The 25435-nt window shown below is 36.5% G+C and overlaps 4 protein-coding genes and 2 non-coding genes across 8 annotated transcripts; 2 read left to right on the forward strand and 4 right to left on the reverse strand.

The window, feature by feature from the left end:
* Positions 3210 to 3938, forward strand: LOC109717189. The gene has a single exon (XM_020242862.1). The coding sequence runs from the start codon at positions 3210 to 3212 to the stop codon at positions 3936 to 3938; it is 729 nt and encodes a 242-aa protein (XP_020098451.1).
* On the reverse strand, positions 6109 to 6181 carry TRNAK-CUU. The gene has a single exon. It is a non-coding gene; the product is annotated as a tRNA-Lys (tRNA).
* LOC109716932 (protein SAWADEE HOMEODOMAIN HOMOLOG 1-like) lies at positions 6894 to 11297 on the reverse strand. Of its 2 annotated transcripts, none has more exons than XM_020242555.1 (9): positions 10980 to 11297; positions 10350 to 10435; positions 10044 to 10089; positions 9822 to 9963; positions 9082 to 9151; positions 8594 to 8645; positions 7632 to 7775; positions 7303 to 7422; positions 6894 to 7172 (listed from the first exon to the last, which is right to left on the reverse strand). In XM_020242555.1, exons 1-9 carry the CDS (start codon positions 11040 to 11042, stop codon positions 7128 to 7130), a joined length of 768 nt encoding a protein of 255 aa, XP_020098144.1. In that variant the 5' UTR covers positions 11043 to 11297; the 3' UTR covers positions 6894 to 7127. The 2 variants fall into 2 exon arrangements, with proteins under 2 accessions (XP_020098144.1, XP_020098145.1); XM_020242556.1 differs by having other exon boundaries at positions 10965 to 11297.
* On the reverse strand, positions 12071 to 12143 carry TRNAF-GAA. The gene has a single exon. It is a non-coding gene; the product is annotated as a tRNA-Phe (tRNA).
* Positions 12265 to 15342, reverse strand: LOC109717066 (B3 domain-containing protein Os01g0723500-like). Its single transcript, XM_020242729.1, has 5 exons — positions 15185 to 15342; positions 14145 to 14598; positions 13311 to 13498; positions 12671 to 12743; positions 12265 to 12585 (listed from the first exon to the last, which is right to left on the reverse strand). Exons 1-5 carry the CDS (start codon positions 15275 to 15277, stop codon positions 12371 to 12373), a joined length of 1023 nt encoding a protein of 340 aa, XP_020098318.1. The 5' UTR covers positions 15278 to 15342; the 3' UTR covers positions 12265 to 12370.
* On the forward strand, positions 19401 to 25215 carry LOC109716971 (protein cereblon). Of its 2 annotated transcripts, none has more exons than XM_020242598.1 (10): positions 19401 to 19627; positions 20052 to 20137; positions 20213 to 20290; positions 21208 to 21320; positions 21413 to 21478; positions 22189 to 22290; positions 22472 to 23024; positions 23408 to 23613; positions 23793 to 23956; positions 24720 to 25215. In XM_020242598.1, exons 1-10 carry the CDS (start codon positions 19479 to 19481, stop codon positions 24865 to 24867), a joined length of 1665 nt encoding a protein of 554 aa, XP_020098187.1. In that variant the 5' UTR covers positions 19401 to 19478; the 3' UTR covers positions 24868 to 25215. The 2 variants fall into 2 exon arrangements, with proteins under 2 accessions (XP_020098187.1, XP_020098189.1); XM_020242600.1 differs by having other exon boundaries at positions 20055 to 20137.

Raw genomic sequence — 25435 nt, forward strand, 5'->3', positions numbered from 1 at the left:
AAAAACTAGCATTTGGTATGTATATGTTTTCTCTACAAATTTTTGTAAATGATATGTTTTCGTTATGAGTTTCAGATCGCAAGCTTGGAATTAATTTTCTGTAGACATTAATGCTGGTTGTTTTTGTTCAGAGAAATGCTTAGATTACAACAAAAATAAGAATTGTAATATTCTTACAATCTCTATTGAAGAATCTCTTCGGGCTCAATCAACTCCTCTTTAGATCAGAATATAAAAAAAGGAAAAAGTGATAAGATTAGAAAAAAACTGGCTCTCGAATGGTAGTGTTTGTATTCTCTCAAAATAAAAATGGTAGTGTTTGTATGATAACATCTCCATCTTAGTTGTTAGTGTGGCTCAGCTCTTTGGATTAAAGTAATGGAGTGCTCGCTTGTTCGTCTTTTAATTCTATTTTAAGCTCTAGTCATTTCGTTTTAATCGTTTGGTAATTTAATTTTTTTTTAAAAAAAATGAAACTTCCAGTTATATTAAAGCTAGTACAAAACTCTGAGTTTTAAAAATAAAAGTTTTAATCTTATACTATAAATATGCACAAGCATATTTAAAGACCCAAGGATCGATGTAGTTCTCAAAAATAATTCTCAACTCCATTGCACTGCATCAGATCACTTGAATGATTAGGCCAAAATTATCAAATTATTGTCTTTGATACCACCAATTGTTAGGAGGTTTTCGCCCAGCTCAAGCTCATATTGATCTAAAAATGTGACATATTCAATGAAAACAATTCAATTAAAACACTTAAACCTATTAGATATGCACCTATATATATATATATATATATATATATGCACGCGCACATTTGCGTGCGCTCTACACATGCATGTGATGATTAAAATATATGAAACTTGATTACTACGTGATTTAATTAATTACATTACCTAAATCTCTCTAAACATACATAATACATAAGATCCATCCACATGGCAAAATGAAACACTCTCCACGTAGAAAAACAAAAAGATTGCTAAGCAAGAAAGCCTTGTAGAATAATAGAAGCAATTTAACTTGTAATACAACACAAATAATCAATTTGATTGCTACAACCGCGTGAACAAATCATAATTAATATATATTTAAATTATTTCATGTACCCAATGCACCATACACCTTACTCGATCCTAAAATCTCCTCACCATAGAGATTTTGCAAAATCAAATTTTATAAATTCAAACTTATCATCTTCTCAGTGACATTTAAAAAGCCAACATGTTAAAAATCATACCCTTTATATATATATGAATTAACCTTTTACATTACTTGATGGCTAGATAATAAATATAAGAAACTTGCACCAACCATTTTATATGCTGAGTTTTTTGACTGTTCTATACAACACCAATATATATAACTATATTTGATTAATTGAAAATATTTATGGTGCACGGGATGTACAATACACGCCAGGTGTATACAATAAATTAATTCTGTAATTAATGCTTGCGCCATTGCGGTATAGCTAAGCTTCTTTGTCTTTAGGCCACATATTAAGATTTGGAAGTCCAAAATTAACATTCAATCATTGAATGTTTTCCCAAAACGGAAATACTTTTTTCAACTATGGTGCATGCAGGGGAATTTCGTCCACGGTCCGATTCACATCAAACGGATGAGAACACATTGCCAGCAAATTAACAATATATAGAATACTTAATGAATATGTAGAGTTATTATAACTTTGAATACGTTTCCTTTTATGACTTCTATGGGGGGTGTTAGGTGTAGCGCATTGATTAGAGAAAGCGCTATCTCAGTGTTCGCATCTCTCGTTCATTCTTATCTCACTATTTCGAGAGATCTTCTATTTTTTTTAAAAAAAAAAATATTTTTTTTGGGGAGTTTTTCATCAATTATTGCATTCAATTGAAAAAAAAATCAATTGAAACAATTAGAGGGTCAAAATTTGTTTTGACTGGTCACAGCAAAAATTCTAGAATGCGAGCACGGCGCCTAGCTCCGCGCGAATTCTAAAGCACCGGTGTGCAAATTCTAATTAAAGTGTGATGCGCGGATCTCGAGGCAGAATGGACGGTGGACTTTCAGTGATCCTTATTAAGACCTAACATGGTAACATCCCATTCCCATGCATGGAGCTAGTATTAATTAATCTCTCTCTCTCTCTCTCTCTCTCTCTCTCTCTCTCTCTCTTTTATGTTTTCAAATTTTTATGTGAAAGCAAAGCTCCCTCCATTGTAAAAACTGTCGTTTTAATATGGCATAAATTTTTATACATTATATAGTTTTTTCTATTATTTTTTAGCCAATTATGGGGGTTCCGACGAACACATGAATGCCTAATCCAGTTTATTTTGATTTACTTAAAATAATTTATAATATGTAGATGAAGAGCCGGACCAAATGTTTGAACTAAGTATTATATTTACATTACCGACCGTCCCTAGAGCAAGTGGCAAAGGGCCTGGTAGTTGATATTCGATACCTAAGTTCGAATCCTAGTTGATTCATATTTTTAGCTAAGTTTATTTCTAAATAAAATAAACGAAACGGATAGCGTGCTACCTATCTCTTTCTAAAAAAAATAATAATAATTATATTTACATTCATGTTATTAATTACTTTTTTGAAGTACAACAAATCGTCTCATAGACAAAATATACCGTTCTATCAAATCATAAATTCAATAAACAAAAATCAAACTCTTTACTTCTAATCATGCATGCACGAGAGCTTTCGTAGCGAATAAGTTATTGTCAGATAACTTATTCCGATATCCAAACAGGACCAACCAACGTGGATCAACCGCCCACTGTCGCTGGAACAAATAATCGAGAGTGTTTTTCATAAGTTGTCTTGCACTAATTAATTTTAGAAGCCTAATACCCTACCAGCATCCATCAACGGGCCCATTAATGCGCCAATAATTGAGAATTTTCAATAATTATTTTTTTGGAGAAGTAAGACATTCCAAAATATCTTTTTCTATATAATAATGAGGCCTTTCACTTAATCAATCATCCCAATTAGTTCAACTGCTCTTCAAATTAACCCTTCATTATCCCACCTTTAAATACCTCCTCCACCTCCCCCCTCTCTCCCCCACACCTCTCCATGTCCAAAACTATTATCTCTCTCCTACACTTTCTACTCTCCTCAAATTCTCCTTAGTATATATTTTTATCAAAATTTTCTTTTTAACAACAAAAATAATAATAATAATAATAATAATAATGGAATCAAATGGCCCACAAAAAACCCCAGTGAAGTCGCTGTGGCACGTGGTACGTGCGGTTTACTACATGCTGCTGAAGGGGGTGTGGAAGCGCAGTCTGGCGCTCGACCTGCACCTGCTCTTCAAGCGCGGGAAGATTGCCGGCGGGCGGGCGCTGTCGGGGCTCCTGACTGCCCACCACCACCACCAGCACAACCACCAGCACCACAGCCACGAGCGGAGGACTGCCGCATTCGACGTGGCGGCATTCTCTTCGGCCTTCTCCTGCCGCTCCATGGACGCGGCCAACGCCGTCTACGCCCCGCGCGAAGTCGAGTTCAGCTGCAACAACACCCCCTCCTTCCCCTTCCTCCACCGAAAAGACCGCCACCAGCATCGCCACCGCCACCGTCACGGCCACCGCGACAGCGGCAGCAGCAGGCGCGACTCCACTCTCTACAGCTACGACGCCGCCGCCATCGCGAAGGTGTTCGAGGTGCTCAACTCGGACTCCTCGCCGTCGACGTCGACGTCGCCCGCGTTGTTCGCGAGGAGCCCGCACCGGGTGCGGCAGCTGCGGGTGACGGACTCGCCGTTTCCGGAGGAATTGGAGGAGGAGGATTTGGAGGTGGGGGGTGGGGGAGTGGATATGGAGGCCGAGGAGTTTATACGCTGGTTTAGGGAGCAGCTACGCTCGCAAACGCATGGCACAACTCCGGAATACGGATATGGTGATCATTGGTTGTGAACTTGTGATAGTATTTATTGTTTATTATTATTATTACTATTATTTTTTGCGCTGGTGATTAGAAATAAGAATATTTTTTGAGGGAGCTGTGTGAACTATGATTTTAGGTTTTTCTTTTTAGGGGTTTTTTTTCAAAAAAAAACATATAAACCATCATATATTCTAGCAATTTTCTCTTTATTTTTTTCGAGTTTCTTTGTTTGGGAAAAAAAAATATGGAGTGTAAAAATAATTATGGTGCAGTTCTCAGCTCCTAGTTAAGAAGATTAAGAGAAAGAATAATTTATTATTGTGCATGGTATGGAAAAGGTGATTCTAATTAATTAGTTCAAATAGTATCCAGTTCATGACATCGTATTAACGAAAAATGATTGTTTCAGAAAATTAAATATTCTTGAAATTTTTAGATTATAAATTTGAAGCTAATCATACGACGTTCTGAATTCGATTATCGATCATACATATCTAATAAGTTAAATACTTATTTTTTAATTAATAAAAAAATCGAGAGATTGAGGTCTCGCTAGGATACCATTAATTTGTTCAGATGTTTAATGTAGATAAATTATTTGCAATTTACGTATCTATGAGGTTTTACTACTGTTTGCGAAAGAAAAGTAAAGTTTTTAGTAGTAACTTTCGAAATTTTTTAAGAAAAAATAATAATTTTTTTATTAAATTTTCTCCCAATAGCTTTTTATTACAGAAAAAGCATTCAAGTAATTAACTTTTAAGTTCCTTTTAAGGTTCAAAATTTTATTTCAGCTCTAAAACTTGCAGAGTATTTGTTTTTGTTGAGCTTCTCAATACTTTTTTTTTTTTTTTTTCCTTTTTGAATAGTAATATAAAAGAGCACAAATGAAATAAAGGGAGAAAGAGGCTAATTTTAGCTAGCATCCACATAATTATAATATAGTAAGTCAAATTTAAGGTCTTATTTCAATGTCGAAATATTTTATTTAATAATATTTTTTGCATCATAAATATAAAGGTTTACTATTGAAAGTTAGAAATTTGATTTTAATATTTTGAAAGTTCTTATCATCAATAATTTGGTAGGATAGTATATTTCAAATATGACATAATTTATTTTATTAAAAAATGTTTAATATTTTTTATCGGTATTTAATTATATATAATCTATCAAATACTGTAGGCTTTTGGAGAACAGGAACAAATTTATGCTGAATAAAGTGTTTGTGCATCCAAAACCGATCTATTAACAACACAAAAATTCTTTGTTAATTAAAATCACTGCTCTTTTAAAAAAAAAAAAAAAACATTTCTTCTCCCATACTAGCTAGCAAATGGCACCTAATCTCCCTCACTGATTGCTCCTCCCTCACCTAATATTAATTTTCCGAATTTCAAAGCACCAATATTTCAAACTTAACAACTTTCGTGGCAACTGGAGCCAATTAATGCTGAGATAGTGATTGGGTCTCAAAAAGCGACCATAAAAATGGAAAAAATGAGAACCAAATTACAAGGTGGCAAGATGGAGTGTTCTAGGAACGCATTGCTTTCGCATCATCAATGCACGCACATCTCACAAGAAAAGTTGCTCCTTTTCAATATGCAAATGCAAATCAAATTAAAACGGCATGATGGAGCATCTTATTATTTTCTCTCTTCCATCATTAAGTGGGGTTTAAAGGATCAAAAGATCCGAGCATTGCTGGGCCCTAGTTTTATGAGGTTTGATTTGGGTTCTATTTTCATCCACGCAGTTTCAATTGTACCAATTTAGTCGTTAAACTTCGTTGTAGAGTACGACTTTAGTGACCCGTTAGCGTCATTATTATCCTTCTTTTGAGTTAAAAAAAAATCGGAAATCAAAGCGAGGCCTAGAATGAGGGTGGAAAAGGTAATTATCTGCCTTCTCTTAAATTGGAAAAGACGAGAGTGAAATTGACACCTAGAATGAGAAAAGAAAAAAAACGAGGATATATTCTGTGTTTGATTCAGTTTACATTCTATTATTGCAGTTTAATTTGGTTGCAATAATCTAGTCCTCAATGATTCTGAGTTAAAAAAAAAAAAAAAAAATCAATTTTCCTTCTTTTAAATTTTAAAAAATGAATTTTTTTTTGAAAAAAATTGAAAATGTATTTTTTGACTCCTCTAATAAGGGTGGGAAAAAGAAAGAAAGAAAGTGAAAAAAAAAATTCGCCCACCGTGGGGCTCGAACCCACGACCACAAGGTTAAGAGCCTTGCGCTCTACCAACTGAGCTAGACGGGCTAGTTATTAAGTGCCATTTTTCTATTTATAAAATTCTTTTTTAAACTCGAGCCCTTTCGCTCTGATAAAATTAGAGCTCAAAGCAAAGTTGGTTGGTGGTAAATGGTAATAGGGTGTAAATCGAGAGGTGTAATTCGAGTTACACATTATATCCTACCAAGTATTAAAAAAGGGGAAAAAAAGGAGACTCAAGTACTGCTTATTAACCAATTAGTTAATCCACAATGGTTTCTATAATCAGGAACAAAACCAGAAATCAAGATTTGAAGGGGGCAAGATTTAGATTTGATTGAAAAAATTCAACTATGGATAGTAAGAAAAAAAAGATCGTCAGATTCACTCGTCACTTATTATTAACAACAGTAACAATAATGTACTAAAAAAGTAATAAGACTACAAGAACGGAAGGAAGAGTACTAAAAATTTCAGAAAAAAATTAGGACGTAAATTTCATTTTTAAAAAAAACATCAATTTGGCCCCTCTAAAACTAAAATTTGTAATATTTTAATATTTACTATAAAGGATTTATATACAATTTTTAGAAGTTGAGGGGGCCATGGCCACTGTAAGCCTCACAATGGCTCTGTCCCTGTCCATAATCAATGGATTGACATAGTGGCTCCAAAAATACTTGATCAACAAAAACAAATTTAACCAGAAAGACCACTAACAAGTAAATTCACAGCCAACATTCTCTGGGGAAAGTGCATATCAAAGCAAAATAAGGAAATGTTCTGAGTTTCCGAGATTTACTGAAACTCCCTTGTTATATAATTATTATATGCTACCAACATTAACCAATCCATTAAGGCTAATCAATCCATAGAGGTTACTTTGCGAAAGCACATCAGTAGGAACTGATTTCGCGATAAATATTAAGCATCAATCTGAGTTCCAACAATCAACATGTCAAAGATGAGCACACAAATTCTGTTCCTAAGAAACTCAGTATGTTGGCCTGCGGCACAATCTTCTTAACTGAACCTTCTCCTGGCATCACAAGATTAAAGGCTTTGTTGGTAAAGACAAACAGAACCAAAAAAGAAGAAGAAGAAGAAGAAGAAAGATCTATGAAAGTTGTAGTAGAATAAACAAAAAATACACGTAATAAATATAATACCTCAATTTTATCATGATCATATTTGATCAGGAAGACGCATCTACAGCCCCTAATATCATGCAGTTTCCTTTCGATTTCAATGACATGTGCATCGAAGTAGGTTGCTTCTTCATTCCTCTCCTGAAGTGGAAGCAGCAAAACAGATAAGAGATCACACCAGAGGTAGGGGATTTAAATGGGCCAGGATTAGGTCAAAACTCCGATGAAATTTCAAAGGGCCCTGGCCCAAAACCCGCCCCTAATAGTGACAGAAATTGGGAGTGTGGCCGGCCCATTTTTACCTCCTAATCAGAAAGTAAGAGAAAAAGATTTTATAATGAGAAAAATACCCGGAAGCAGAGGACAAGATCTCCGACAGCAACCTTTGTACATTCAGAAGATTCCAGAGGAATGGAGCGTTCACGAACAGCCTCCTTGACATTCACCCATTCATCGTCATCAGCTCCAAACCCTTGAAATCTCACTTTGACTTCCTAGTTTTAGAAATCGAAGTGATATAAGAAACATGAGGGCTAGAAGTTGGAAAGCAACAGAATTAATGCCAAAGATGTTCATAACTCGAAACGAATAAGATGACATAAAGAAATTTGCCACAAAAATTGTCTATATGTAAGTAATAACATGAATTGCACTAGACAATCAGAATCTGTTGAAGCAATTTATACTTGAAACTGTCTAAAATTTGCCTAAACTCCTATTTCATGTTCATTTTGGCATCCAATATACATGAAAACTGAACAATGACCAAGCGAATCCATGATATTTGGCACTCTTAATATTAGATGCCGGCATGACTGACTTTGGAAATCACACTGTTTAAACTGGTTAAGAAATTTGGCTTAAAAGGCAGGAACCTTGGCTTGGCGATTAGCCAGATGAAAAGTTTTTATATTCACATGTCTGTCAATAGCACATGATTTAATAAACATCAACCCTTCCTTAAGATAAAACAGATGAGTTTCGTTGTTCAATTGAGTGATATTAAGAATATTACGCTTCAATAAAGAGATATTGTCATCTAATCCTTACCTTACTTCTTTTATGTGTAAGAAAAAGACTCTTCAGTTTATTGGGGCCAGAAAAAGTTTTTTTCCTTGTTCAATGTGTGAAGTTATTATGTCAGCTTCTATGATAAACTTTTCATTTCAGGTAGTTCGGCACATATAGTTAAGAAGGGAAACATTTTTATTTCGCAACTACATCTCGCTCTGGAAACATGACAGAATTCATAAACAGTTGGTAGAGCTTTCAAATACACAAAGGGAGTAGTAAAACAAATACTTCTCCTTACAAGTTCTCCAGAACTAAGAACTCTATGCGCCAGGAATGTAGCAACATCATACCTGCGGCAGTAGGATCACATTGGAAGTCAACAGGAAGAAAAACATAAGGAAACGAAATAAAAACTTGTGGATGAACAACTTAATGCATCACTACTAAAGTGCCAGAGTCCACTGTGTAGAATGACCCACTCGTGTTCACTGCTCAACCAATCTTCTTGAAAACCTTTTCTACTTAAGGCATAGAAGTCAAGCATTATAACATAAAGATGAAAGTTGTTATTCTACTTGTCCCTATCACACATTTTAACAGAAAGTAGAAAGTTGTATAACGATATTTGCATAACAGTGATCATGTGTTAAGATTGCTAAAAATTACCATTCTCTAAGAAGAGGAAGTCAAGAAGCACAGCTAAGGAAAAAGACAACTACAACAGGAGCTAGTAACAAGGAGAGGAGTTGCAAAGCAGAAGTGCATTTTGAGAGTATAAAAGCCTACCATGCGCCATCTCTTGATGATCTTGCCTCAAATTCCAACTCTCTACCTTCAGCACTCTTCCCACTTCTACCTGAATAGAACTCCAATGAAAAAAAAAAAAAATAGAGAAAAAAGAAGAAGAAGAAGAGAGAGAACAGTTTTAATATTTATAACATACAAAAAAGGCAGAAAAAAAATATGCCACCAGATATCTTATGAACATTTAGAGCAATTTATTAGCTACAAAGTTCAAGGAAAAGTAGAACAATCCACCAATTTTCCAATTAAATAATAATTAGCATCTCTTGCAGAATGTAATGAAGATTTACAAGAGGTAAGCATATCGTATTTGTAATTTCATCCTGCGGCTAGACAAAGCCACCAGAAGGCTTCAAGACCACTGCGCCACTCAAGAACTTTCAGAGAGCATACCTGAGTAACGTATAATTACAGTTTACAGTCTACTCAGGAGTAGCAGTGACAATGTACTGTTTAAAAATGGTTTTGAAAGAATTATAAAGAATTCATCAAATTCATCTTGGATGTGAACAAATAATGAGGAGAAGACCACATATAGGAAATGCACCTACATTTAGTTAAATTACGTGCAAGAGTTCATGGAATCGATAAAACTATTTGCAACTAGCCAACTACATATATAATGAATATCCATTAGATTAAAAAAAAAAAAAAAGCGGATATTGTCTGTCTTGTGACTAAAGCAATAAGGCAAAAAAGCATAATTTTAGTTGTAAAAGCACCTTTGGGCATGTCCGAAGTATTTGGAAGAGCATTATTAGAGAGACTTGCTTCTGATACTGCAGTCCTTTCTTCTGAAGAACTAGGTGAAGAAGGGACATCAAGGACCTGGATACGCAGTTTATTCTTGAACCATTCTTGAACCTGAAACATGTGCCTTTCATCAAAAATAGATTCCATATAACCAGTATATAATATGAAGGGATTTTTTTTTTTAACAATACCTGTTTCATTTGTATAGCTCTACTTGTACATCTACCTGAAGCAAGACTGAAACAGGGCATCGAACAAAGCAGGAAATTAGTAGGCATTTTTAGAGACATAATCATCTAAAGAATAGAAGTAAGAGTAAATTATCAGCCATCTTTTCTTCTCTATATTTCGCTTTGTAATCATCTGATATAGCAGTGTATCTAAGAATATGAGATGAGACACTTACTCTAACAACTTTGGATTGAAAAATACACAAAAGGTTCAACAGAGTATATTAAAAAGACCCGGTAGAAACTGCTTAGCATTATAAGACTCACTTAAATTTCTCGGTAAGCTGCTGACAGAAACTTTCATCTAATAATTCGTCTTTTTTCTCCAGAAGTAACTTCTCCATCTGCTTAATCTGTTGACAGCAATGAAAATAGCAGATTTACCCCCATTAATGATATAATACACTGAAAAAAGGAACAAAATTGCATTTTGACTTTTCGAGAAGTTGGTCGGGCAAAAAACTGATATGAGATAATAACTACCAATAGGTCTTTCTAGTATACAAATGCAGGTAATAGAGATCTACAATTGCTTTTTGTTGCCGCTTATCATCCTAAAAGCGAACCCTTCCACATTACACAAAAGCTGGGATTCTTATTTCTATCTAGTGTGAGACTAAAATCCTCAACATTTTTAACAGTTCCAACCAAGCCATCGCCAATACACAGCACATGGATTTAGAATCTAAATGGTGGAACAATAACTGTATCGCTGAGAGATTCTCATGAATCACAAGATAGTGAGCTCCAACACTATCCAAAAAAGACCGATCTCCTCAACCTAGCTTCTACTCTCATCTACTCCAGGTAGTATTCCCAGCATTGTTCGAATCAATACGTAGGGGAAATACATAAACCCCAACACATCTATCAATCGATCACCTAAAGACGCATCACCTCGGAGCTCGAGAATCGAGGAGTCTGGTTACGTCGCGTCCTCCCGTGGTCGGCTCCCCCCATGGCACGGGGAGATGGTACACAGGCTTGGGGCTCTTCGATCGGAGGAAGGATTGAATTAGGGTTTTTCTAGGGTTTTTTGAGGAGAAGCTTCCGCTCCCGAGGGTTTCGGACGAAGGAGACAAGATGGGGAGAAATGGGGGAAGAGAAGGGTTTGCGCGGAGGAGAGCGAAGAAGTACAAATAGGAGGAGCGCTTCGTTCCCTGTAGCGTTTTGTAGTGTTGTGCTACGCTTTTGCCCGGCTTTTTGTGGGAAGAGGAGGAGGTCCTCGAGGAGTAAATATTAAAAAAAAAAAAATTGCACTTGGAATCCCACGAAACCAAGTAAATATGTACAAGAACCCCCCGCAATTATCGGTACGTTGATATTAACCCTTAAACTTTCGCCCCATTAATACTGTTGGGCCCGTATTGATGGGGCCCCATTTTGTGTATTGTTTTCTTAAACTTATGCAGCCCAGGTTGAGCAAAATATAAAAAAATAAGGGGAAACTTCAAATACCCCCTGTGGTTTCGCACGTTCTCACTTTAGTACCCTGTGATTTCGAGTGTATCAAGTTAGTACTTGTGATTTTGCACTTTCTTACTTTAGTACCCTATAGTTTCAAGTGTATCAAATTAGTACCCTGTGATTTCGCACTTTCTCACTTTAGTATCCTGTGGTTTAATATTTTATTAAATTATATATCCTGAAATGGATAATAAAAAGAGAAAATTGAAATCACATGATACTAATTTGATACAAAAATGAAGCTACAGGGTACTAACTTGATACATTTGAAACTATAGGGTACTAAATTAAGAAAGTGAAACCACAAGATACTAACTTAATACACTTCAAACCATATGGTACTAAAATGAGAAAGTGCGAAACTACAGGAGGATATTTGAAATTTTCCCTAATAAAGAGCCATCACTAGTGGACAGCACCCGCCCTTGGATGGATGGGGGGTATCTTGTACACTAAGAAGAAAAAGCATTTTTCAAAAATAAAAGCATAAAATTTGGAGAGAAATATAAAAGAAAATCTTTTGCGGTGAGCGTGGATCGAACACGCGACCTTCAGATCTTCAGTCTGACGCTCTCCCAACTGAGCTATCCCCGCTAGATGGGCATTTAACAAATTCATAATTAGTTAAGCGAGTTGCAAAAATTTCAATTTTATTTAATCTAAAATAAAGATGCTGCGACGGAAATGAAAAACTAAAGAACTAGCAAGGAAACTCTTTGAAAGAATATACATCACTTGAAAGAAAGCATATTCAATAAACTTTTTGTTAACTGCACTGGTGACCATTCAACCAAGATAGTCATAAAAAGCTCAAGAGGAGCCTACACATCTAATCCCCCTAGATTCTTCGACAGCCTCAAAGGAGGTTGTGTCTCCTCAACAACCCGAAAAACGTGGACGCGAAATTCGAGCGGCTCGATGAGCTCGAAAGCACAGTAGTCTCCTTCCTCGAGGCAGTTACCGCGAGCAAAAGCACCCCACCCTCCAGAAAGGCGGTCCCTTGTGCTTGGAATGTACACCACCTTCCACGCAGCGCCTGCGATACCCAGGGTTCAATTTGAATTCAAAATTTACATCTGAATTTGGAAGAATTGATTGATGCATTTGGCAAGTGACCTCACCGCTCGGGTCTCGGAGAACCATGTCGACCCTGTTGCGTGGGAGATGTTCTCGAGAGAAACGAACCGGGAACCTCTGAATTTAATTGCACCAAGAAACAAGTGAATAAGTTTTGAAGAGTTAAAGATAATTTTAAAGCTTGGCTCTGATTTCAATTTTCTTCTCAGAGTTTCGATCTTCTGGAGTTTGTTACCTCATTTCGGTTTCGTTTGGAAGTATTTATCTCAACTAAGCAAAACCAACTAATGCTGCGGACCTGGGACCTTTCGAAGGCAGTCCAAGGAAGGACTTCATTGTTTCGTAAAACAAACGTCAGGGCCTAAAAATGCTGTAATTGAAACTATTGAGGATAAAATAATAATGGAGGCTGAACTTAAAGGACTAATTTGTGATTTATCCTAGAATTATGATTGCTTGGAACTCGTATGAAGAGCGCATGCTAGCCTATAAATATTGAACATTTGATGACTCGGTGATCCCACATTTGAACAAGTAGTTGAAAGTCAGTATCATACAAGATAAATTCATCGCACAATAGTTTTGGATGACGAAAGTATATAGAAACTTAACGAAGCATGGAAAACTCGCAGCCATAAGCCAAAAGAATCCCTACGTAGAGCAAATCCATGTGTAAAAACTCACCAGCATATATGACCAGTAAACATGCATTGGACACATTCTGATGATGAAATAAGGAAATGTCGACTTAAAAGAGGCGGCAGCTTCCTGTGCTTTCAATCTTTCTTCATCTGCCACAGGCCGTCTTCTGGACATATACTGGCAGCGTTTAGGAGGAGTGGGGATAGCACAAATTGGGAGCTCATCACCTTCTGTTTCAACATTAAAATCTAAATAATGTGACCACAAAATTTTCAATGGGTAACAGTTTGAAGCTTAAGCAAATATAGCATTAATCTTTTCAATAAACTGACAAAATATGACGAACAAATTATATAGCTCAATGTCTCCAGATGAGTACTTGTACTATATAATGACTAAGGTAACAGGGTAAGGAGAGTCAAAGAGAATAGAAAAGCCACATCTTTACACATAGCATATTAGTTTGGATTGGGTGCACAAAATAATGCTATTATTTACAACTGATCACTAAAAATATAAAGTTCCATAGGACGTACCAAGCACACACATTCCTCTTTATCAAGGGTCATTACAAATCTTAACCGAAACGATCATTAATCATGCGAAAAGCTCGACATCCATAGAACAACAATGCATTCTTCAAAGATTAATTGAATAGAAGCTGCATTGGTCCTTCACCTCTCTAATTTGGGAAAGCTCTAGTAGAATACTGCTGTTTAAAGAGACATATTTGCATATAAAGCACGAATTTGAAGTTCATCAATGAATGCACAGTTGCATCGATGCATGCACCAAGAAGCTATACAAATCAAGAACAACTTACACATCGAAACACTCCACATGCTAAGATATGTGTAAATAAGCTAAAATGCTCACCTCTAGCTTTAGTCTGAACTGAATCAGAACAGACAACTTGTAGCCGATTAAGCGTACGATTTTCGCTAGAAGGAAGCTCTGTCAACTCGCTTTCGCTTGCTTCGTTCTTGACGACGGAGTAGTGAATATCAGACGAAAGCTTCTGAGGTCTACCGGCTCGGACACTGAACAGATCTTCTCTCTCGCAAGCGGTTTTATCGAACACTATAACAGTGAAATGCATGCTTCCGTCGTACCGAAAGACTAGGAACTCGTACTCCTTCATCGAATGGTCCTTCACAAACTTGGGCCATCCGTTAGTCAGGAACGTGCCCTTTGCAGTCTTGCCTAGCTCGACGTGCCATTTGCTTCCGCTGGGACCCTCGAGGATGGCTGTTTTGGATGCTTCTTTCGAATTATTCGTCGTCCTCGACGCCTCAGTTGAGATATGTTTGAGGAAGTTCGGCGGGATCTTCTGCACACGCAGAAAGATTGTTATGAAAATCATTGATTCGTTTGTAAATCGAATTTCATCGTTAAAAAATCATTTGCTTGTTTAAGTTCTGTTTGCAGTAAATTGGCATGCAAAACCGAGTGTTCTAAACAGTAACAGCTCGGACAAGTTCTTTACCTTTTAGACTTTTAGGCTCAAGTGATCTTAGAGGCACAATTATAAGTGTATCAAGATGATCCAAACCAATTAATAAGTATACTTGTAAGTAACTTTTTTATTCATTTTAAAATTTTATTTTGCAACTAAAAGGTAAATTAAATAAAGAAACTGAAAAATACCAGTCAGCTCTGCAACTTATTTAGGAATTCCTGACAGAAACTGACAAAATTGATTTTTTTTTTTTTTTTCAAAAGAACAAGGAGCTCAAATAAAAATAAGGGAACTATATTCCAATGAATTGTAGTAAATTTAAGCCCCTTAAGAAGCAAAAATAGCGAAGCCATTAAGAAGTTAAAACCGTAGCATCTAAACAATAAACCCCCCCGCTGTTGCTAGGAGACCCTACATTGTTCCAGACATTTTAGTTCCCAAGCGAGAAAAACTTTACCAGGCGCTGCGCGAAGTCGCCGAGAAGCACTTTGAAGAAGTGGGGCTTCCGCGTTTCCGACGAGCACTTCGCGCGGTGCTTCTTCGCCGTCATTTTTTTTTTGTTTTTTTGTTTTGTTTTTTTTTTTTTTTTGGTGGGGATGGGGAGGAGAGGGGGTTCTGTTGTATGATTAGTTGCTTGTGTGGGAGATAGATTTGGATCTNTTTTTTTTTTTTTTTTTGGGTGCGTGTGTTGGATTAGTAGTGAAGACTGAAGAGTGAAGGAGGAGACGACGAAGAGAATTTTTGGATGGCGAATTTGGGGGTGGAAGTCGGAGGGACGAGACGAAGCGGGAGTGAAGACTGGCGCGGCTTTTGAGGATGGGGGGGCCGAGGGAGCGAGCTGGCAGTCCGCGCGACGAGTGGTCGCGTCCGTCCGCAAACCGAAGACCCATCCACGGAGGGACGGCTGTCAGCGGGATTTTATTGGCGCCGGGAATAAACCTTCCGTCGCTGACTGTGACGTGAGAAATTTATTGCGTAGACCGCAGTGCACAGACCCAACTCTTCCGTACATCCCCGAAAAGGGGAAACGGGAATACCGTATGCGTGGATATAATTTAATATAAGAACATTTAATTCCATACAAAACATACGGAATAATAAGTATATATTTTTATAAATTTAAATTTTATATATTTATTTCTGTAAAAATTTAATAAAATTAATATTTGTCTATCCGATTATGTATTATATAAATATATTTCTATATACAGAGGGAGAAAGAAAGAGGGATTTCATGTAGGATACAACTAGAGAGTAGAGTATTAATTTTTGGATTCGTAATAAAAGTTACCCGCGCATTGCTGCGGACTGATATTATAGAAGACAGAAGTTTTACAAAATAAAAATTTTAAATTTTTTGAATTATTATAAGACATTAATAAATAAAGATAATATATATTAATATATACACAAATAAAATAGATGAAACAGATATACGTACAAATGTAACAAAATTTATAATTTCAGTAAATAAATTATAAAAAATAGTAATGAAAGAAGCAGCAATAGAATTATTACTCCATACGCATCTTGATCGCACTACCGACATCGGGAAGACGAAGCCCCATCTCCACATTACCTTTGTCGTCATTATCAACGTCGAGCTCCTTTTTCGTCACAGGCACGTTAATTTTCTACATATCTCTCCAAACCTATCGCTTCTTTCCTCTCATTGACTCCAAATCTATCTTCGCTTTTCCCCGCGATGCTGCACTACAATTCACGAAACCCTAATTTCAGTACACATACAATTTAAAAACAAAAAGATAAAGAAAATTAAAAAAATTATAAAATATGAACCATTCTTATGCGCTAAAAAAATAAAAAAAAAAATAGTACAAAGAAATCTTATTTTACTTATTTTTTTCTTATGAAAGTAATTTGTATATATGAAATTGGACCATAAAAAAAATACACCTCTTACTTTTGTAACAGGAGACTATTAGCGTGTAGGAGAGCCCACAAAGTGAGGGTAAAGCGAGAGCTTTGGTGACGTTCATGGGTACGCCTAGCCTCGCCACACAGAGGCACGTGACGCTCCGGCTAAGCACGTGACCGAGCCCGCAGCAGCAACCCTGATTCGGCCCTGTTCGCCCCGCCCTCCACAAACTCTAAGCATTTGCTGAACCCAAACAACACACCCAAACAATCATGGCTCGACCCGAACAGCGTTGACAGGTTCGTACTCGCGTTCGAGAATAATAATAAGAATAATAGAAAAAAGAGTTGGTTTATAATATAGGACATTGTTGGAGTGTGGTATTTGGTTTCGGAGAATGAGGAGATGATGATGATGGGGTTTTAGTGGTGCTAATTGTGTGGATTATCGTAATTATTAAAATTAATGATGCGTTAGTAACTCCTTGGTGGGGAGATGAAGAGTGTGGGTTGTAATTAGAGAACAGAGAAGAAGGTACGGATAAAGGAGGGACCGCCATGTGGCAAGACTTCATGGAAAATAATGTATAGGTATAGAACTATAGATAGATACTATCGAATTTTAGATATTCAAAGACTAAAAAATAAAGATAGTATAACATTTCTCTACAATTAATAGTATTTTAGTTTTTCTCTCTTTTTATTTTTATAAAAACAAATGTGTAAAGAACAATACATACTGGAATAAATTTTATACTCTACCTTCTATATTTACTCACTTCTCATACCAACTTCCCATTTTCACAATACTGAAAGTAGAAGAAAAGAATTGTTAAACTCTCAAAGGAATGATACACATCATTGGCATAAATTTTATACTCTACCCTATATATCTACTCACTATTCTCACCAACCTTTTTTTTATAATACTAAGCATAGAAAAAAAAAATTTTATTAAACTCTTGAAGGAATGATACCCATTATGTAATAAACATTTTCATATTATCTAAAAAAAAGATAAACTTCAAATATTATTCCTATAATTTCATATCTTTTTATTTTAATATCCTACAGTTAAAAATATATCATTTTAGTACCTATGATTTTATTTCTTTTTCTTCCGTCAATACCTCCGTTAACTCTCCATTAAATCATATTAAAAAAACTTCAGATATGTCATCTATGGTTTATTGAATATTCATTTCAGCACACGTGATTTATCAAATTTTTACTTCAATACTTTATGGTTTTAATTTTGTCACCACTATAACAAAAAAAATAAAAGATAATATTATAAAATGTTAAAATAATATATTTTAAACTATATAATACTAAAATAAAAATATACGAAAACGAGAGAGACATTTAAAGTTTAGGGCAATTGTTTATATACCTCTGAAAAGTTTTCAACTTTTTGATTTATCTCTTTTAGAAGGCTAATATTGAAATTACCTTTTTTACGTTCCAATTATTTCAAATATATTCTCAGAGTTAAATTTCGTTTATAAACTATTAGCAATAATTATTATCTGTATGAAATTACTATTTTGCCCTTTCAAATATACCCTTCCATCATCATCGACTTTTCTTATTTGCACATAAGGTAGGGATACAAAAAGTATTTTGATTTTTGATATTTTCAAATATATTCTTCTACCATCACTAATATTTCTTATTTGCCTTTAAGTTAAGGATAAAAAAGGCATTTTGATTTTTTTTATCTATAGTAAATATTTAACTCACGTTTAGTCCAAATTAACTTAATGGGTGGAAACTGCAGGAGTATTTTAAAATAACGGATAAACATATGATTGATATATTGAAAAAAATATAGGAATAAATAAAATATTTCTGAAGTTTTGAGCGGTATATAGGCAATTATCCCTTTAAAGTTTACTTAAAAAAAAGGGGTTAATTTTATATAGGTCCCCGCAAACATGATGAAATAGCAGATATATCCCTGCAAAACTCAAATTTTATAAATTGTCCCTACAAAAGTCGTAATGTAGCATATATGTCCCTCTGGTTAAAATTTGTTAAGGAATTATTAATTTTTTAACAGTATGCTTTTGAAATGACAATTTTGCCTTTATAAATATGTCCCTCAAAAAATACTCCCTCTTCCTCATTCTCTTCCTCTTCTGGCCTCCGGAGCGTACAACGGCGGCGGCAGATCATCGACGACGACAACAGAGAAGAAGATTGAGGAGAAGAGGAGGATACGAAAAAAAAGAAAAAGAAGTCAGCGGAGACTGGAGAAGCTCGGAGGCGAGGGGTTTGCGGCGAGGTCGGGGTCGGGTTAGCCGACGACGAAGAAGAGGGAAGAGGAAAAAGGAGAAGAAGAAGAAGGGAGAAGAGGAAGAGGAAGAGGAAGAGGGAGAGGGTTTGCCGTTGCGGCGAGGGCGCGGTCGGGTTCGTCGGCGATGAAGAAAATGCATGAGGAAAAGAAAGAGGGAGAGGAAGAGGGAGAGAGTTCGCCGCCGCAGTGATGTCGTGGTCGGGTTTGTTAGCGACGAAGAAGATGCAAGAGGAAAAGAGAGGAGAAGAAGAAAGGGGGAAAATTATAAATTTACCTTATTAATTAACCATGTTAAATATTTTATCTGTGTTAATAAAATTTCTGTAACGAAAACTAACGGCACGAACATATCTGTATACATTATGACTTTTGTAAGGATAACTTATAAAAGTTTGAATTTTACAGGAATACATCGGTAATTCATCATGTTTGGTATGCAATTAACCCTTTTTAGAAAAAAAAACACCTCACAGTATAAAAGGAAAAAAAGAAAAGAAAAGAAGATTGAAGAAGAGGCGATTATTGTATAGTTCCTCCTTGGCGGTGAACGCGGGATACGGAGAGGGGGCCGACGATGGAGGAGAACGCTCGCGTCCCTGAGAGCGAGAGGCTTCAAATGGCGCAGATCCTCGAGCTCGACATGGAGGAGCTCCAGGTCGAGGAAGTTGACGACGACTTCGAAGCCTCCGACAATGGCGGCGACGACGACGACGCCCTCTTTAGGTTCCTCTCTCGTGCTGCTTGGTTGCTTCGATCTAGGGTTTCAATTTGGGAAAGGGGCGGTTTGGATTCGGAGCTGTAGATCTAGGGTTCGCTATTTTATTTCGATCGCTGAGGAGTAGAGGATTGAAGAGAATTAGCCTAGATTTAGCTTTGATTTGCGTTAGGTTTTTGGATCATAGTATGGAGCACTGAAGAATTTTTATGGAAAAGCTGTGGAATTTAGAGTTTGTTGGATAAAATCTATTATTATTATTATTTTTTCACGAACTCCCCTAAAGTGTGAAATTTGTCCCCCAGATATCTATGTTCTAACTCTAGGTATTGGTAGCGAAAGGAAAAAGGGTCCCTTTTCACTGTTTGTTTTTTTTATTTTGTTTAGTTTTTAGTTTATTTTCCTGATCAAATTTATTTCACTTTGTTATAGAAGTGGCAATGGTGATAGAGAGGCGGGTCCATCTGATGGTCTTACCTTCGATACATCTTTGGCTTCCTTACATACATACCTCGGCGGTGAATACCCTACTTCTCATTCTAATTGCTTTGTTATTGCTAATGTAAAATATTTACAGTATTTCTATGTAACAGAGATTGATGATATCCATGGAAGGAACAGTTTTTTCGATGGCGGTACAATCTTGCAAGTCCCGTTGCTCTATTTTGAAGGTACACCCAGTTTTTGCGTCTATCGATAGTGGCGTGCATTTTCCTCTTGGAGAACAATGTTTATTAGCTCTATCGTGTTGCATATTGTGTTCATGGCATGAACTAGAATTCTTAGTGCAAGATTAGGAATTTTTCAAACCTACATCCGTGCTGTTGTAAGGATTGCTGCTGCAAGATTATTGGTGTCTTATGATTGTTCCTTCTTTAAATCAAATTTGAAGCAATGTAGAAATTAATTGGGAGAGAGGAGAATCATGCAATAGATTGGGCCTTGAAAACCAAGTCAATGCTTTTTATTTTTCTTGGTAGAATAAATTTTCTCAGTTGTGGTTCTTTCAGCCCCTAGGTTTTAGGATTCTCTTGCATGTAACTGAAACATGCCTAGATGGTAGAAACATCTGACTTGGCTCCACTTGTCTGTTGCCTTACCTCATTAGGCCATATTAACAAAGTTTCTGCACTTAATGATAATTGCAAAATTAGACTTGCAATCCACTCCTTCCACTAATTGAAAACTCTGGCCGAGCGAAGGGAGAGGAGACAGAGAGCGGAGATGAGAAAATGAGTATGTAAGAAAAAGGAGGATTAGAGAGGGAGAGGGAGAAGAGCGGGAAAGCGAGAGGGTGTCTGAGCTGTTTGCTATTGAAAAGAAAATAGAATATTTTTTGGGGATTGGAAGCGAATAACATATGTCAATACTCTTTTATTATTAAGTCCTCTGTCTGCTTTAGTTTTACAGGTTTCTTAATTTTCTCAATAGAGATATGCGACGGCTTGTTACAAGTTTATTGTATTAACTTTTCTCTGGGCCCTTTACTCTTTTTTTTTAACCATAATTGTACACTACTTTTATGTAGTGATTTACTATATTATGCTGCTTGGCATGAGATATGATTTGTCATTTGGAAAATTGCCAGGAGTTGTTTTGTTCCCTGAAGCGACTCTCCCTCTTAGAATAGTTGATCCTAAATTTACAGCTGCTGTGGAAAAAGCTCTAAACCAGGTTGATGCTCCATGCACAATAGGTGTGGTATGTTGATAAGCCTATTTGAGTTCCAACTCTTTTCAGAAACTTGGTAGTTTCAATATAGCATTTAGCAGTTTAATTGAGGCGTTGTCCAGGTTCGTGCTTATCGGCCTCGGAACAATGGATGGATTCGTGCTGCTTCAATTGGCACAACTGCTGAGGTTGGGTTTTTAGAAGTCTGTTTCGTCCTTACTGTAATTTGTGCTTACAATCTTCCAGGTAATCCCATGCTTGATTATTTATATGCTGATTTTGTCCCTATTGCAATTTGTGCTTACAGCTTACCTATTAATCCTAGCTGTCACACTTGTAACAATCTTTGTAACTCTTTGTATGTTGGTAAATTGCCTATCAGCAGCTTAGTTAACAATTTGTTGGTAATCATTCTTTGCAACAAGCTTGATGAAGAGAGAATGTTTGTGGATAGACGTATCTGCTTGCTTAATGTGTCTTTTACTGTCTTATGGGTTCTAGTTATAATGTTTCAGGTCTAGAACCTATTTTGCTAGCTTTGTCAAAAAAGCGTTGTTAACATTATCCCGAAACTAGAATATTATCAGGGCAGCATCTGTTATGGGTGCTCTTAAAAAAAACTAAAGAATCTTAGAGAGTACTGAAGACATTTTTCCCAATAAGCATTGATGGTTAGCCTGGCCAGTGACAAGAAAGGCTTCACTTATTAGAGCAATACAACCACTTGCTGCATGTGTTTCTCTGGTCTCCACGTTTATGGAAGATTGTGGTTCAATCGGTTAATTTAATTTAGACTCCTCTTGAATGTACCTGACAGGCAGACATATTTGTCTTAATTTCTACATACAAAATAGATTGGATGAGTCTCTTAAAATTTCTTCTGATTTTGCCCTTCCAGATACGGCAATATAGGCGATTGGATAATGGTTCATTAAATGTTGTTACTCGTGGTCAACAGAGATTTCGCTTGAGACGTCATTGGGTAGATGTTGATGGAGCAGTGAGTCTGATCTTCTCTCTCTCTCTCTCTCTCTCTCTCTCTCTCTCTCTCTCTCTGTGTGGCATGCACGGATGTCTGCATGCCTGCATCATGCTTGTCTTTGCTCATGTGTGAGTGTGCATGTATCTGTTTGACTAGAGAAGACTAACAAAGAGTATTTCCCCCCCACCCTTCAATGTAGCCCTTTGGTGAAATTGAAATCGTCCAAGAAGATACTCCTCTGAGAACCCCGAAAGATGCATTTGGGCAGCTGGCCTCAGTTAACAACTATCGGACATGTACCTTCTCACACAGAAAAGCTTCAGGTGTTCTTGCTGCTCTTCAACATGGATTTGTAGATGCAGAAAATGATTCAGACTCTGTGTCATCTGGTAGTGTCTTGAGCGACTATTCTGAAATGGACACGAGAGTGTGCCTTACTGGATCTGGTTCTGTAGATTCAGCAAATAAAAATGAAATGTTCAATGAGTTGTCAAGTGGTGAGGAGGAATTCTTGCATGGGCATTTTGGGATGCAGCAAAAAATTTCTTCAAAATCAAGTCGATCAGCTGCACATTTTAAGCATGAAAAAATGAATGAGGAAGGTGTTGACAAGCATTCTCCAAGGAAAGAATTGAGCAACATTTATAGAGCTGCAACTGAGTCAAACTGTGCATTCCAGGCTCCAATGTCTTTTTGGCCTCGTTGGGTTTATGAAATGTATGATGCATATTCACTTGCTCGACGGGCTGCAGGTATTACGCGTAATTTCATACTTCTACGAGGCCATTGTTTGTGTTTATTAGGTCTCATTATAGAAAATTCTCATCTATGTTCTATTCACACCCACAGATACATATTTTTTAGTTATAAATAAATATAATAATATATTGTGCATGTGCATGTCTACTATATGTAGAACACACTACTGAAATTTCTTGGGAAAAATCTTTTCTTTTGTATACTTTTCATTTTCTATGGATAGAGGAATTCTTAATTGAACAGCTACCAGATATTTTGGTATGTCACCTGATATGTATAGTCATACTTTTATTGCAACTGCAGAGGGCATAATTAACTTGAATTTTGGTGTCTTCTCTAGAATTCTTGTAACAATTTTCTTTGATTTTTGCTGCAGAGTTATGGAGACAGATAATTGTGAACCCAAGCATGGATGATTATATCAGAAAACCAGGTCTTTTGTCTTTCTATATTGCCAGCAAACTCCCTTTATCAGAATCTACAAGGCAGGAGCTTCTAGAGATTGATGGAATATCATATAGGCTACAGAGGGAGATCCAGTTACTTAAGGGATTTAACCTTTTACGTTGCAAGAACTGTGAGGTAATGATTTCACCACTGTTTGAGAGTTATTTTTAACTTTTGCTAGAAGTTAAGCACTTTTCTTATTCGATGGTTTGTATTGTATGCAGTAGTTTCTTAATAGTAGGCACTCTGCATTTCTGTGTTTACTTTTGGTTTACTAAATTATCTTCTGGATACTTTGTCGACTTGTGTTGTAGGCTTTGATTGCAAAGCGAAGTGACATGGTAGTGATGTCGACCGATGGTCCCCTCAATGCTTTTGTGAACCCAAATGGTTATGTTCATGAGTTAATAACCGTTCAGAAGGCAATAGGGCTATTACTCCATGGTGCTCCAAGCAAAGAGCATAGCTGGTTTCCAGGGTATGCATGTGCTTTCCATTTACAAACCCATATTGGTTTCGAAAGCTTTTCTACATTAATTATTGAAGCATGACCAATATGTTGAAATGCTCTTCTTCTAACTGTTGTTATGCTGTCTTATATTCTATCCTCCCTTCACGCAAGCTGCAGTGACTCCGTGACACTCGATAATTGTTCATAAAGGACAATGTGCTTTTGTGATTACACCTCTTTTTTTCTTTTTCGTTGCACTCAACGATGATTTTATTTACTAAGTGGCACTTGCCCAGTTAGTGATTTTCCACAAGCTTAGATGCTTCTCTGCTTGAGAATTAGATGCTTCAAGAAGCTGGTGTTTCTCTAAGAATTAAGGAATGTCCAGAACTTTTGAACCTCATGAGCAGAAGCTACACGAGAGGAATTTAAAGAAAAAGATACCAATATTTCGTTAAACAACTATACTCAAAAAGTACTTTTGCAGAAGTTTTAAAGCTTTGTTTGGGATTGCATTACGTGTGGTGAGAAAGTACGATAAGAAAATACATTGTTTATTTCCGTACGTAATATTGTGTTCCGTATATCGCGATTAGTCGGCTACAATACATTTTTTGCAGTCCAATCAGAGAACCCAGAAGCATATCCCTATATGCTTTTACCCCAACTCTATTTTATCTAATAGCGTTAGATAGACCTCAATACCAAACTAAGCCTAACTATGCGAACAAGTCCACTTTGGGTTGGCTATTTGGAGACAGTCTATTTGACCGGCATGTTACTCCTGCAGGTATGCATGGACGGTAGCTTGTTGTGCTGGATGTGAATCCCACCTTGGGTGGCTATTCACGGCTGTGAAGAAGAATCTGCTCCCAAAATCGTTTTGGGGGATACGGAGCTCCCAAGTTGCAGATGACACAAAACACGAAGTCCAATGAAGCATAGTCTGCAGAGTTACGGAATAAAAGGTATAGTTTAGGGTTTCTGAGATATCATGTGAAGAAATGTATTATAAGGTGTGATGATTGTTGAATTTAGAGTAATCTTGATAGAATATCCGAAATATAGTACATAGAGATAAGGCGTAATGTACTCGTAACGTGTATGGTGTTATCCTCATGATACCGCAGCTTTAACAGCTTTTCTGCTGGTAGTGAAATCAAGCTATAACTGTTTTTGTTCTAGTTGAGCTTGAAATTTCGGACAATTTGTGGAAACCAGATGGTTTTATGATGCAGCACTTTGGAAGCTTGTTAGTTTGATAGTGCAAAGTTTCGAACTTTTCTGATACCATGTTACAATTTGATGTTGTTCGCACTCCTTAAATCTTCCTTTCTCTGATGTTGTTGGAAGTTTGTTTTGTTGGTTATTGTACTGTGTGAAATTCGTTGCTTTTGATACTATGTTTAGAGAAACAGATAACAAATGCCTTTGAAACTCAAAGAATTTGGTTCAATTAGGCAGAACTGATAAATGTTATCGGACATTCTCGTACTCAGCAGCTTA

This window comes from Ananas comosus, linkage group 11 (assembly GCF_001540865.1).
Source record: "Ananas comosus cultivar F153 linkage group 11, ASM154086v1, whole genome shotgun sequence".
Lineage (NCBI taxonomy): Eukaryota > Viridiplantae > Streptophyta > Magnoliopsida > Poales > Bromeliaceae > Ananas > Ananas comosus.

Excerpts from the sequence above, each read along its gene's own strand:
- LOC109717189 (XM_020242862.1), top strand. The coding sequence starts at position 3,210 with ATGGAATCAAATGGCCCACAAAAAACCCCAGTGAAGTCGCTGTGGCAC.
- LOC109716932 (XM_020242555.1), bottom strand. The coding sequence starts at position 11,042 with ATGGGGGGAGCCGACCACGGGAGGACGCGACGTAACCAGACTCCTCGA. Across the intron at positions 8,646-9,081 it reads TCATCAAGAGATGGCGCATG|GTATGATGTTGCTACATTCC; the intron begins GTAGGCTTTTAT and ends CTACTGCCGCAG. Across the intron at positions 7,173-7,302 it reads ATGATCATGATAAAATTGAG|GAGAAGGTTCAGTTAAGAAG; the intron begins GTATTATATTTA and ends TTGTGATGCCAG.
- LOC109717066 (XM_020242729.1), bottom strand. The coding sequence starts at position 15,277 with ATGACGGCGAAGAAGCACCGCGCGAAGTGCTCGTCGGAAACGCGGAAG. Across the intron at positions 13,499-14,144 it reads AGTTCAGACTAAAGCTAGAG|AAGGTGATGAGCTCCCAATT; the intron begins GTGAGCATTTTA and ends ATGTTGAAACAG. Across the intron at positions 12,744-13,310 it reads TTTACTGGTCATATATGCTG|AGGTTCCCGGTTCGTTTCTC; the intron begins GTGAGTTTTTAC and ends AATTAAATTCAG.
- LOC109716971 (XM_020242598.1), top strand. The coding sequence starts at position 19,479 with ATGGAGGAGAACGCTCGCGTCCCTGAGAGCGAGAGGCTTCAAATGGCG. Across the intron at positions 20,138-20,212 it reads CTTACATACATACCTCGGCG|AGATTGATGATATCCATGGA; the intron begins GTGAATACCCTA and ends TCTATGTAACAG. Across the intron at positions 22,291-22,471 it reads GGGTAGATGTTGATGGAGCA|CCCTTTGGTGAAATTGAAAT; the intron begins GTGAGTCTGATC and ends CCTTCAATGTAG.